Source organism: Falco punctatus (genome assembly GCF_963210335.1).
Source record: "Falco punctatus genome assembly, chromosome: 4".
NCBI lineage: Eukaryota > Metazoa > Chordata > Aves > Falconiformes > Falconidae > Falco > Falco punctatus.
The window spans coordinates 49546484-49559096 of record NC_137583.1 but is presented as its reverse complement, the minus strand read 5'-3'; the positions used below and the strand labels follow the sequence as shown (position 1 = coordinate 49559096).

General features: G+C 41.0%; 1 protein-coding gene across 3 annotated transcripts in view; it reads right to left on the bottom strand.

The window, feature by feature from the left end:
• Positions 1-383: 383 nt before the first annotated feature.
• UHRF1 (ubiquitin like with PHD and ring finger domains 1) overlaps positions 384-12613 on the bottom strand; it is a 42682-nt gene continuing 30452 nt past the window's right edge. For all 3 annotated transcript variants that reach the window (XM_080382531.1, XM_080382530.1, XM_080382532.1), the window contains 15 exons: positions 9678-9941; positions 8734-8906; positions 8083-8298; positions 7160-7266; positions 6789-6975; positions 5977-6100; positions 5781-5888; positions 4810-4914; positions 3828-3934; positions 2857-3019; positions 2617-2754; positions 2137-2248; positions 1858-2015; positions 1397-1495; positions 384-696 (listed from right to left, as the gene is read on the bottom strand). In XM_080382531.1, the coding sequence (XP_080238657.1) occupies positions 550-696; positions 1397-1495; positions 1858-2015; positions 2137-2248; positions 2617-2754; positions 2857-3019; positions 3828-3934; positions 4810-4914; positions 5781-5888; positions 5977-6100; positions 6789-6975; positions 7160-7266; positions 8083-8298; positions 8734-8906; positions 9678-9941 (2208 nt within the window). In that variant the 3' untranslated portion in view covers positions 384-549. The remainder of the gene's footprint in view (positions 697-1396; positions 1496-1857; positions 2016-2136; positions 2249-2616; positions 2755-2856; positions 3020-3827; positions 3935-4809; positions 4915-5780; positions 5889-5976; positions 6101-6788; positions 6976-7159; positions 7267-8082; positions 8299-8733; positions 8907-9677; positions 9942-12613) is intronic.

The following is a 12613-nucleotide window of genomic DNA, read 5'->3' as shown; positions in this document are numbered from 1 at the left end:
TGTCAAATGTATAAAAAACAGTTCTCTAAAAAAAATAGTAAATACTCGCAGTAAAAAGATCGTAAGCCAGGAACCATCTAGTACAAACCGAGCATCAAAATGCTGTCAAGGTGATGCCCTTGTCTACCTTTATGGCCAAATCCTTAAACATTGAAGATTGTTCTAGCAACCAAGCCATTTTTTGGAATTTAAAAAAACAATAAAAAAAAAGGGGGCACATGGGGCACTCTGAGAACTTTCATGATCATTAGCAGCCTTACCGGAAGCACTTTAAGTCCGCTAGAAAATATAAATTCTGTGCTAATGAATGGCAGTTTTGAGGAGGGGGAAAAGAAATAATGCAAAGTTCAACATTTAGAACAAAAACAAAATCCACAAACATACAAAAGGATATTCCTTGAAGTTTAATATTTTTTTTAAAAAACACGGAAGACTTTAAACTTTTAGGGGTCTGGGAGAACACGGACTACTTTTTTTTTTTTTAAATTAAGCCCATTGACAACCCATTAATAAGTCTGAACAAAAGAAAGTTAGAAGTGCTTTACAGAATCACCGTCCATTGCCATATCCAGGGAAGAGCTGAGTTAGAATGGTCTGCAGTGTTTCGTTCAGTTGCATGGTGTAATTTTTGCCAAGATCGTAGCGGCAGGCGGGACAACTGTACACATCAGCTTTGAAGGATCTATCCAAACAATCCTGGTGAGAACAAAAAGAAGAAAACTACTTGGTTAAGAGAGATGTGCATTGTAGCTTGTTCTACAAAGCTGCCACTGGAAAGAATGAGATTCTTTTTATATCCCAGTTCACCCTGGTGTTGACAAGAGCTGAGAAAGACCAAAAGCAACGCAAGGCTGGCAGCGGGGAGAGAAAACTTCCTTCACTGCCTGTAACAGCACGTGCACTTCAACAGAGCCCATCAGTCACGGACACGGCATTTAGGTACCCGGTAGAGGTATTTCATTCCATTATGTTTCTCAAGATCAAGAGTTCTGCAGCTGTCAAAGACTGTTGGAACTTCTGCGTAAACACTTCGCATCATTCTTCAAAAAGCAAAACAAAACCCCACGCACTCCGTGACACTGCCGAATCCATAGGTGCCACCTCGCAGTACCAACGAGCCCACAGAGTTGCTCTCATCATCTTTTACAAGAATCTGAGAGCAGCGACGCAATACTGGAAAACTTTCTTTAAAGCAGACTTTTCTATGCCAAAGAACTTTCATCAAATCACAAAGTTTTCACACATAAACCTGACTTGTGCTAGAAGACTAAAGACTCACAAAAACCCCAAACAAACCAGCTCCCCAGACACCCCCCAGCTTCCTCTCACCATGAAACAAGTCAGCTCAAAGCTTGGCTCAACAGAACTCTCCAGGAGAGCTGTACCAGCTGCTCACCTTGCACACATTGTGCTGGCATACAGTTGTGACTGGCCGAAACACAACCTCCTGACAGCAAATACACAAGAAGGCCTCTTCAACTTTATTTAGGAATTTCTGTAAAGAAAACATTTGAATTAACTTATTGCCACTACCCTCTGAAAGATACAGAAAAAAACAAATCAAACTACCACCCCACGTTAAATGCAAGGGATTACTTTAGCTACAGAAAGTTTTTCTACAAAGCTTAACAAGGGAAAAAAATAGTCATATTAAACAAGTTCTGGTAACTGTCTTCTTACTGACCACAAATACACTGCTTTAAAATTTATGCTGTGGATGTCTACACTAAAAAAAAACCATAAAAAACCCACTATAGGTCTGAGGCTGTTTCTTCAATGCAGCCAAAAGGTTTCTGTCTAGGGATAATACAGTAGTTTGTTGTCACTTTATTTCTGCAGAAATAAAGCATGATATACCGGTCCATCTTTAAGAGCTTCTAGTACTTCATTCCACAGTTTTTCATTGGCTTCATCACTTTTTATAAGAGATTTTTGCTGAGGTGTCAGCTTGTATGGCTCAACTTTAGTTTTCTTTGGAGTGCCTGTAGGAGAGTTGATGAGTTTTTCCTCCCCACCTGAAAGAAAACACAACTTCTTAAACAAACAAACAAACAAACAGTAACCAGAAAAGAGCAACTAGGTAAAATGCACAAAAACCTACAGGGCTTTCTATATCCACTTGCCTACTCCACAAACCTGCTGATTTCCTTTTCCTCTTTCCTTTCCCCGGGGTATCAAACTCATCATCTCCATTATTTTCTTTTTCCTTATCTTTGTTTGCAACAGCTTCCAAATACCCTTCCGGATACTGCAGGAAAACACAAACCAAAAATATCCAATATAAACACGCCCGTTCACAGACAGACTACTTCAGGTCAGAAGAATGACCCGCGGAGAGCTGCTCCAGGGGTTCTCTATTTTAAGCAATAGATCCCCACTCTTATGGGGCACTTGTTCAGGCTATAGAAATTCTATACAAGAAAGTGAGTTTGGTCCATTTAGCCTCCTGATGTAAGAAGTGCTTTCAGTCTTGTGGGTTGTTTGTTTTCCTGGGCCCCCCTCGGTGTAAGAGGGGCTGTCTTGATTCTTACACAAGGATCATCCTCAGTAAGAATGTAGAATAGAAAGATTCCTGCTGTCCCTCAAGGTAGCCCTGACGATGTTCCAAAAGAGTACCTGCATCGTAAGGCCAAGCTTTTTCATCCTGTCCTTTCCTTCTTTGGTCCAAGGAGCAGGTTCTTCATCATCTCTCCTAAGCAGGTAACGCCACACTAAAAATCCAGATTTCCCTGTCTCAGGCCAGTATTTCACAACCTAAAAAAGTCAGATGCAAGTCCATCATACTCTATAAAAACCCCTTGGCCATAACCAAATTATCCTTCCCTAATTCAGTAGGTGAATTCAAATCCTTCTTACCTTGTATATTCCATCATATCTGTTCCCTTCTACAGGAGCATATTTACTATGTTTGCCTCCTTTGACATTCCTCACCACTCGGACCGGCTTTCCAGCCCTCCAGTCCTTGGCTTCAGCTCCATTTTTGTCGTTGATGGGGGCACTGCAGTTCAGAGCCAGAGCTCTGGAAGAGAAAGTCCAGTCAACTTCGTGTATTTACCAGGCAGAACTCTTCAGCATCAGAGGCAGGATAAAGCAAACCTTGCATGGTAAATGAGCTACTAAGAAGTAATGAATATAACTATACTATTTTACTCAGAGCAACACGTTGATCCAGTTGAGTACAATACCAAGAGCAGCAGCATACTGGCACTGTGCTGAACCACAGCGACAGCTACCAAAAAAACTGGAAACCACGGCCTCTCTGCAGATACTGGAGCCCCTTCTGAATCCCTTCCAGAGAAAAAGGATGTAGCCAGGCTTTTTTGTTTGTTTGTCTTAAATAGTTACACTTTCAAGTATCTTGCATAACACCAAGAACTCTGGGAGACAGTAACTAAGCCTCCTGAGTGGGGACCACATGTTAAATATGCTGATTATTCATTACATTACCCTAATGTTAATTGCACAGACCACCTCCTCCACTCAAGTCCGCACAATTCTGAACTGTTCCTCTCAAAAATAAGAGTGGTCTGGTCTCCCAAGGTGAAAGGTCTTCAGGAGAGAGTGTGAAGACTTTCACGCTAATTTACTCCTCTGTTCCTTAAGTTTCAGTCAATATCAAATGTGAGACTAATACCATTCACAGTACTGTTTCGCTTATAGTGCAGTGTAAGAAGCATTTCCATTGTGAAACTGATCTACAACCTACACCACAGATGATACCAAATTTTGACAGTTTTTTGACTTAAGACAGTTTCTTTTGATACAATTTTTCAGGCTGACAGATTGCCAGCTACCAAAGTTAGGAACGAAGTGCGAATGCTGCTAACCTGTTCATATTGGTGAGTTTTTGATCACAAGACTGTTCCGCTGTGCGTTTGTTTCCAGAAAGATCACGCCCTCCGCTCCCTGTATATGTGAAGGAATTTCCATGATCCTGAAATGTATATGGATGGTTTCGACACATTCACAAAAATAATTCAATAAAAGCAGAGGAGTCTTTTAAATCAAGTAGCCTTTTGAGAATACCGTATTAAAGGGAAAGATACTTCCCCTCTTTAAGCTTGCAGACTCATCAGTTAGCCCGTGGTCCTCCCTTATGTAGCCAAGACAGAAGAGTCCGGGTGACAACTGTTGTGTTGTCACACATGTAACAGTGCCAAGGGAGCAGCACTCCCCTCGCACAGGATCAGCTTGGAAGTGCAGGGGCACGTTCCAGATAAGGATAACCTAACTTGTGCCTCAGTACTTACACCGTTACATGACCCTGCAGTCAGAATTAAGGCTTAGCATGGCTGCTGCGATTCGTGGCTACCTGTTCTACAAGAGTTCTGACAGGCATTCGGGGTAGGGGGGTGCAGGTGAGTAACGTGCTGGTGAGCTGCAAAAGGAATGAGTAGCAGAGCCTGATACAGCCTCAGCAGGGGAAGATTTGGCTGGCAGAACCACATGGGATACTCAGAAGACGGGCTTCAGTCCCTAGTTCTGTTCTAAAGGCTCCCCTGACACGCAAAGCTCTCTGGCAGCATATACCATGAGACTGTTCAAACTGAGGATGTGACGGAAACCCTGAGAAGGCAGCTAAAGACTCCTGGATTAAAAGCTGGCATATGGATATTAAACTTAATTTAGATTATCCTGTTTCTCAAGTTGGCACATATTACTGGATCATAGTTTGCCTAGTTTTCTTCTGAAGAACATCAGTATCAGAGAAGTGTCTGATACAAAATGTTAAAAGTAACTAAGGCCAAATCTTTGTTTTAACGACAAGTGGATTTGGTTCTCAGGCATAAATAATCAAGATTCACTTACTATGTCATCTTCATAGCCTCCTGCCAGAACCAAGGAATAGGCGCCATCGTTACTTCTGCCATGAATACCTGCTACGTGGGGCCTGTGAACACCAGATTCGCTCACCTGAAAAAAAAAAAAAGAAAAAAGAAAAAAAAAAAAGCAGCTTGCTAGGCAACTGCTGTCAACAGGCTACAAACAGTATGACTACCCATTGGTCTCGGAACTAAATGAACTCATAGTACTATTTCAGATTCGGTTTGCATCTATTACAGGGTGACACTGTGTTCTCGCCACTATCCTCCAAAAAGCTCCAGGCAGAAGAAAGAAAAGGAAAAATGGTTTTAAAATATAAGCCATTGAATATTTCAGTAAATTGAACACATAGGGATCTTTTCGTGGTGAAAATTTAGAGCTTTCTCACTGAGATTGCTTATTAAAAAGCTCCCAGACTTTAAGAATAATATAAATATTAGAATTAAATGTTTGCATAAGGGGATTTTTTGAAAGAGTTGTAATAGCAACCTTCACCTAAGGTTGCTTTCAAGGTCTCAACCTTGAAAACAAGGTCTGGACAGGTCAGTGCTTTTTCTGCCCCAACCTTCTAACAGGATGAGAAAATCTTCTGTTTACTATATCGAGATATTAGAGAGACACCCTTACCAGGAGAACAAGTGGGAGATACTGCACATCTCCAGGAAAAACTACTGGAAACAAATACATTTGGTTTGGGGTTTCCGAGTTACCAAAAAAAAAAGCACTAAAGAAAAAAAAAAAAAGAAAAAAAAAACCCAAACACCCACACTCAAAATGCCTAGACAATGCAGCATTAGTTATGGAACACTTGATCTAGACAAAGCCAAATTCTTTCCTTTCTGCACTTACATATCCAGTGATACACACTCCAACATTAACTGTTTCAGGTTTCTCGTAAGAGCTGGATCATTCCCATTTTCCCCTGCAGCAGCTTGGGCCAGGATTCAGCTTCATACCTGAACTCTGAACTTCCACATGGTGCCAACAGGAATCCCAGGAATCGGTCCATAGTGGTTCGAGGGGACAATGGTACATTCCTTTGTGCGACCGACACATGCCATGCCCTGTTTCAAAGAGCGAGACCAATCAGCCAAGAATTACAAGGAACTAAACGCACACTACTCTTCAAAATAAAATGGCTTTTGAACTCACCTTGCCCCAGTCTCTCCGCGAGGATGAATTAGCAGACGCCATCTTTTGTTTCTTTTTACTTTCTTTTAATTTCTCTCCTGCTAAGACCACCTCACTTGCATCATTTCGACATTCAGGGCAATACCTGAAGTCACCGGTTAACGAAAATTAATTAGTAGCAAAGCCTTAAACTAAAAAATAATTTCCTCAAAACATACTGAGTTGTTATCTCACATTTCCTCATGTGAAACTAGAGCAAGACAAACAACTCTCCATAGTGAAATTGTATCTGTATTAGCTAATGTCCTTGCCCAATCTTCTAAGCCATTGCACATGTGTCAGGAAATCAGCTGTTATCAAAATTGTTGTATAAAATGCTGACACAGGACACAAAACAGTGTATTTCACTACCTATCTGTATAGACATAGATCTAGATGGTGAAATACAGCTATCACCAGAAACATGTCCTATATAAAACAGTATATATCACCAGCTTAATATGGTGATGGGGCCTGCGGACAACCTGTCACTAACCCACAAAAAACATTACACAAGTTAAGCCTCCTGGCATCAGGTCTGCGTTTGGTTTATGGGTAGTTCCGCTTCTCTTCCAAAAAGGATATAGATCCCAGCACCACTGGGTTTAAAACGTACTCTCACTAAACTGATGCTCAAGAAAAGCTATGAAGTCCTACCAAAAAATGACAGAAACATCTCTTCACCTTGTAGAGTCACAATATTGTCACCAAGGGCAGCCCGAAACCCTAGACCTCACTTTCTGCTCCTAATTACACTGTAAATGCGATACCACACACACATACTTAGAACTTACCAGTCCTCATCATCTGGTATGCTGCTAAGGGGGGGGTTGAGGCAGTAGATGTGAAAAGCCATATCGCACTCATCACACATCAGCTGCTTATCTGGATCTTGTTTACCCCCACAGATATGGCAAGCACAAATTCTGCAGGTCTTGTTCGGGTTGTCCTTACAAGCTTTACACACAGGTCCACTTTGTCCTGTTGGCAAAGAGAGACCAGAGCCTATGTCAGACTCCAGAAAGTGCTGAGACACTTGTAGCTACGACTCCTTTCACCCTTTCCAGCGTATCTTGGCACTCTTAGACCTTTGATCCCCACAAAGACAATACACAGAACATCACAATGTAAGACAGACAATGCAAGAACTATGCCACAGACTCACGTTTTAATGGGCAGGCACTAACTGGACAAGCACTGCCTGGTTCTTCAATTTTATAAATTTCATCCACTAATGTAATTCTGCAGTCATTCAAGGAATCGCCAGCTTCCCTGTAAGAAGTTGTTGATAAAAAGGAATCAGACTCTGAAAGTATCATACAGCATGAATCCACACGCATGTCGGTAACACAGACTGGGCTGGTATTAGTCCTTCATCACACAAAACCTGTTAAAGCATCACACAGTCTGGGACAGTGGTATGACAGCATCACAATTAATTGCATTTTCATGCAATTAAAGCATATCCCTCTTGTCTCAATGAGAATCCAGGCATTTATAGGATTCCAATTATCATTAGTGACTGTTCCTCCCCTAAAATATATTTCAGCCTAATTCTTCTCATATTTTATAAAGTTAAAATCACTGTGGTGAGAGGACAAAAAGAGGAATGTTCTGGCAAACCTGTGAAACTTATCTGAAACTTTAAGAATTATTATGTACTTCCCCTGCACCCTGAAGCTGAGAGTCCCTCATATGTAGCCTTGTTTTCTCCTTCAGGAGAGAACTGGAGTAATTTTTCATCATCTTTATAAAGTGAGGGTTCAGTATACTGGCACAAAATATTACACTGAAGGTTTTGTAAAACCACTATGGATAGCTAACACAGCAAACTATTTTTCACCTCTTGGCGAACGTGGGGCTTTACATCCTCCCAGCATTACATCCAATTCCTCCAGTGGAAATTAATGACAGGTACAATCTGACTCAGTCTGTCGCCCAGAAAGGACGGTCCCGCTTCTCACCTCTCCCCCAGCACTTCCGTTACACGAGTTTTGTTGCCTCATTTTTTTCAGCAGTCACCAGACCTCATGAAAGCTTAAGCAGAGTTGGGGAATTCAATTTATTCCATGTTATGAATTTGCTTACCCAAGTAATATCTTTGCATTTATCTCTTTGATCATTTTTGTTTCCCTTTTTTGCAGAATCTCTGCATCGTACCAAAAACCTCTCTCTTTTGGTTCATCGGGATTATAGTTGACCATCACCACCTGTCCTACTTCTAGCTGGTGCCACTTCAAAATAGTCCGTGCGCGAGCCCGTACATCACTCGAACTCAGTTGTACAACTCCATTCTCTGGATAACTTGAAGTAGAAGGGAGGCGTGGAAGGACAGAGAAGAAAAATCAGTTTCGACATCATAGTTTTTGCAAGCGATAGATTTTATACAGACAGGTCAATTTAAGAACTGATGCCACGTCACATATAAAAAAACCATCAACAATAAAATCTCCTTCTCCCACACAAACATAGCCGGAATCGGGCAGTCTAACTCTGCTGCTATTGTATCCCACTTAAAATTGGATAACCACAGTGTGTATTTCTGAAACCATGATTCCAGCCCCCTGGAATGCCAGTCAGAATTCCAACTGTAAGAGAAACTTAAAGAGTTAATCGGGCTCAGTAATGTAATTACTGTGTCAACCCCATTCTGTTTTACCTTGTGGATCTCTACAATAAAAATTCCCATCACATTGCCATCCAAGTATCTTTAATAGCCAAGAAGATAACAAAACTCACTCTTCGTATTTCACGTGATATATTACATCTTCTTCAGGAATGGCTGTTGGCTGATCGGGATCTGTGCAGCTGTCCACTGCTTCATTTGTATGCTTTTTTCTGGTTACATTTACAACCTGGGCTTCAAACCACGCTCCCATATTCGTATCGCGAGCGTCAACCAAGTCATTGATCTACACAAAGCAAAGTATACAGCTCACCAAAGCGGATTTTCAAATTAAGCATTAATTTCTGAGTCTCCTTGAAGATTTAACCATCTCAAGAGCTTCGCCATTACCAAGATGTTTAACAGATCATCTTAAAAATTAAGATTTCCTTTGCCTTCCTGATCCCATTGGACACCCCTATAGCCTTCTCAGGCTGAACCTCTAACAGAGGCTAAAAAACCATTCTACACCCACGTGTGTACAAACAACTTTCTTATCTAGTATAAACCATTATTAGTTGGTCTATAACAGGGTTTCAGAACTGTCTTGCTCATAGGCTGGCAAAGACATCACTAGATCTGTAATAAAGTCCATTGAAACAGACAAAATGACTCCGAACAGCTGGTTGAGATTTTCTTTTGTTCATTCAAGAAAGTTTAAGCTTTGACAAATAAGTGACTCCTCCAAGCAAAAATATTGGGAAATTTTTTTAAAATCAAAACAGGCACTCAGAATGCTTTTCTTTTTTTTTTATTAATCAATTAATGTATTGTAGTTTTAGCTAGGAGGATAAAATGAAAAATAAAATATTTTGACCTACAACATGTTGCATTTAATTGGTTTGTGGGTTGGTTGGTATTTTTTTGTTTGTTGTTGGAGGGTTTAAGAAAAAACAAAAAAACTCAAACTATCTTTGTGTCCCCATTGTGCGGATTTTTAGAAATTCTCAACTACAGAGAAACAACTCCCCTCCCGAAGCGCAGTTTTAAGTAACCATAAGGTTTTTTAATAGCTCACCTTATAGAGGCCAAATCCCGGGTCAGTCCAGTCGGGCTGCGCAGCTGTGCTTGGCTGTCCCTCCAGTTCCATGGCACCTTCTCCATTGTGAGAGCTTTTGTCAGATTCGCTTTGGCCTGAGCCACAGCCAGAGTCTGTGTCGGAGAGTTCAGAATCCTTTTCCTTACTAACAGCAGGAAGCACTGCTGGGCTTTGTCTGACCAAGAGTTGAACAATATCATTCAGTCCAACGCTGTAATCAAAAAGGGAGTGACCATCTTCCATCTACAGGGGAAGCATCAAAATAATCTGGTTATTTCATTCAGCGGAGGTTTGCCAATTCAAAACCACCCATCGGGGTGTAATTCTCTGTGCGCCAAGACAGACCACATCGCTTGAAAACCATTAACAAACAAGGAACTTGGCAGTTCTTCAGGTTCACAGTTACTTATAGATTGTTATTCTTACTATTTCAAATGTTCTTTTTTCAACGGACCCTACAAGCTAGAAAAACAAGACTCCCATGCTGTGGTAGACTTGCTACCCAGACAAAGCCACAGCATTCTAGGAGATCTGAAAAGGTTTGCAGCACATTCCCTAGAAATATCAGTTCTGGGAAGAAAGACTTAAAAGTAACTACAGATCCTCTACATTCCCATCAGGATTTAAGGATCACACCGCATTACCTACAGACTCAAAAGGAAGTTCTTTCTTCCTTAATTCAGACACATCCCATAACACAAACATTAACGCGGACTGGCCTTTATATTTTAATTGTGTATGTTCCAGATTATTGTTACAGCATCGCTCTGTTAAATGTGGCATCAAGTAGAAGCCAAAGAGTTAATCACCTACTTTTCTCTGGGCAAGCACACAATCTTTCCATTGAAAGTAAAATCAAAAAAGATTCAGTTCAACTTGAAACCACCCAAACATTTCTCAGTGTAGCCAAGCATGTCCTAATTTCACACCCTCTCTAATTTTAAGTCTGTTTCACAAGTCTGGCATCGCGTGTTAGTCAAACCAAGATCCTACCCCTGCAGAAAGGAAGAGAGGCAAGAGGGCCAAATAGGTCTCTCAATTACCTTTCAAGAACTCTGAGGAGCACTACCCTTTTAGAGTTAAAATGTAATACGCGAGACCACAGTGCAGTTAGAAGTTTAGACAAGCTTCCACCACATATTTAAGGTCTGACTAAGAAATTATACAGGAAATGATCATCCCCTTCCAGTCCAAACCACCAGAAAAAGCAATCCCCAGAGCTTTGTTCTCTATCAGCGGGAAACAGAGCAAAACCACAAAAATTTACACTTCACAGGAATCACTATGATAATTCAACTCTGATTTATAGCATAAAATGGCTATGGAACAATCCCTGGAAATCTGACTGTACAGGAAGTGATCTGGACTTTCTCTGGTTCAGAGATGAAAACTCATCGAGTCACACAGAACAAACCAGGAATCGGTTGTTTCTTCTTAACAAAGAGACAGTATCACAAATAGGGGATCATCATCACCAAAGAACACGAAGTGACAACAGGTGCAAACAGAAATGGAAAGGCAGAGAACATAAACAGGACATGAAACCACAGGAGTTCAAAGGACAGTCTGAAAGAAGCGCCAGCATCAGAGGAGGTACCGCTAACAAAGGAGGTGGGGTTTTGCTTTTTTGTTTTGTTAATTAACAAGTATTGTCCTAACAGCATTTTAAAACAGTAACTAGTAAGAATTTGAACATTTCAAATGATTCCAAAAGCCAGACAAAACACAAATGAGCACAGCAGAACAATGACTAAGAGAGGCTAGATCACACTGGATAAATGTTTCTGTCTAAAACCACGCCTAAATCAAGAACTACTGGAATTACACAAAGAGGAATCATCTTTGTAAGGCAAGCGCATCCTTCCTGGAAAAAGTTACCACTTCCACCAAAAATCTGTTTAACCTTAGTTATCTGCACAGACTTCAGGGCGAGCGAGGCTGACAGTTGGTGTACCCTGGACCAATCCTCCCTTATCGCTTTATCTGCGACCACAAATGGGTAATTACTGCATCCACAAATGGGTAATTACTGCACCCGAATCTACACTAACACAACAGAAAGGAGGTGACACGAGCCCTTCAGAGATGCTATGTATTCCTACAAGCCTTTTTTACTACTGCTGGTACCCAAGCTTGTTAAACTAAAGCTAGTCCAGGTGTGTTTCCATATCCTACAATCACACCTGCTAATTATAATGCACAGCTAGTTCGAGTCATCTTAAAATGGAGGGAAAGGTAGGGAAAAAAATTACTAAAGATTGTCTAACTCCACCCATCTCAGAGCATTCCAATTGCAGGCTAAAGCAGCCCGCTATTTCTGAAATAAATTTCTTTAAACAACCAACCACCGGTTCAGAAGTTTCTTTAGCATGAAGGTTTCACAGTGCAGTGCTACACAGGATACGGAAAACGCATCTGAAAACGGTTTCGGTTGTCCTTAATACTAACTTAGATACGTTATTAATTCACGCAGAAGAAAACTTGCTGTACAATTGTGATCGTAAACATACTGTTGAGAACACAACATATACTGCTGAGCCACTCACTATTTTACAGCAAGTTATGTACCCAATGAGATTTTAATGGAGGAGGAGAACTTCAAAATCACGAGCTGCTATCCCCATTTACAAAGAAAAATGGGAAACAGGATCTTTACAGCTTTTGTAATGGTAAAACTGGCAAGGCTCAAAATTTTAAGCCCCCAAAACCCCTGGTCATATCTGTATTTTCAAAGACTTCGCAAAGGCGGTGTCAAAGCAGAAAAGCAACAGGCTGGACAAAAAATAAGAAAGAGGAAAAAAAAAAAGCTTTACAACTACAAAAAAAAAGCCCACTTGCTGACTCCTCGCAGACCCGCCGCCTGAGCGGCGCGGGCAGCAGCTCCGGGAGTCACTAGATGGCAGCAGAACCCCCCA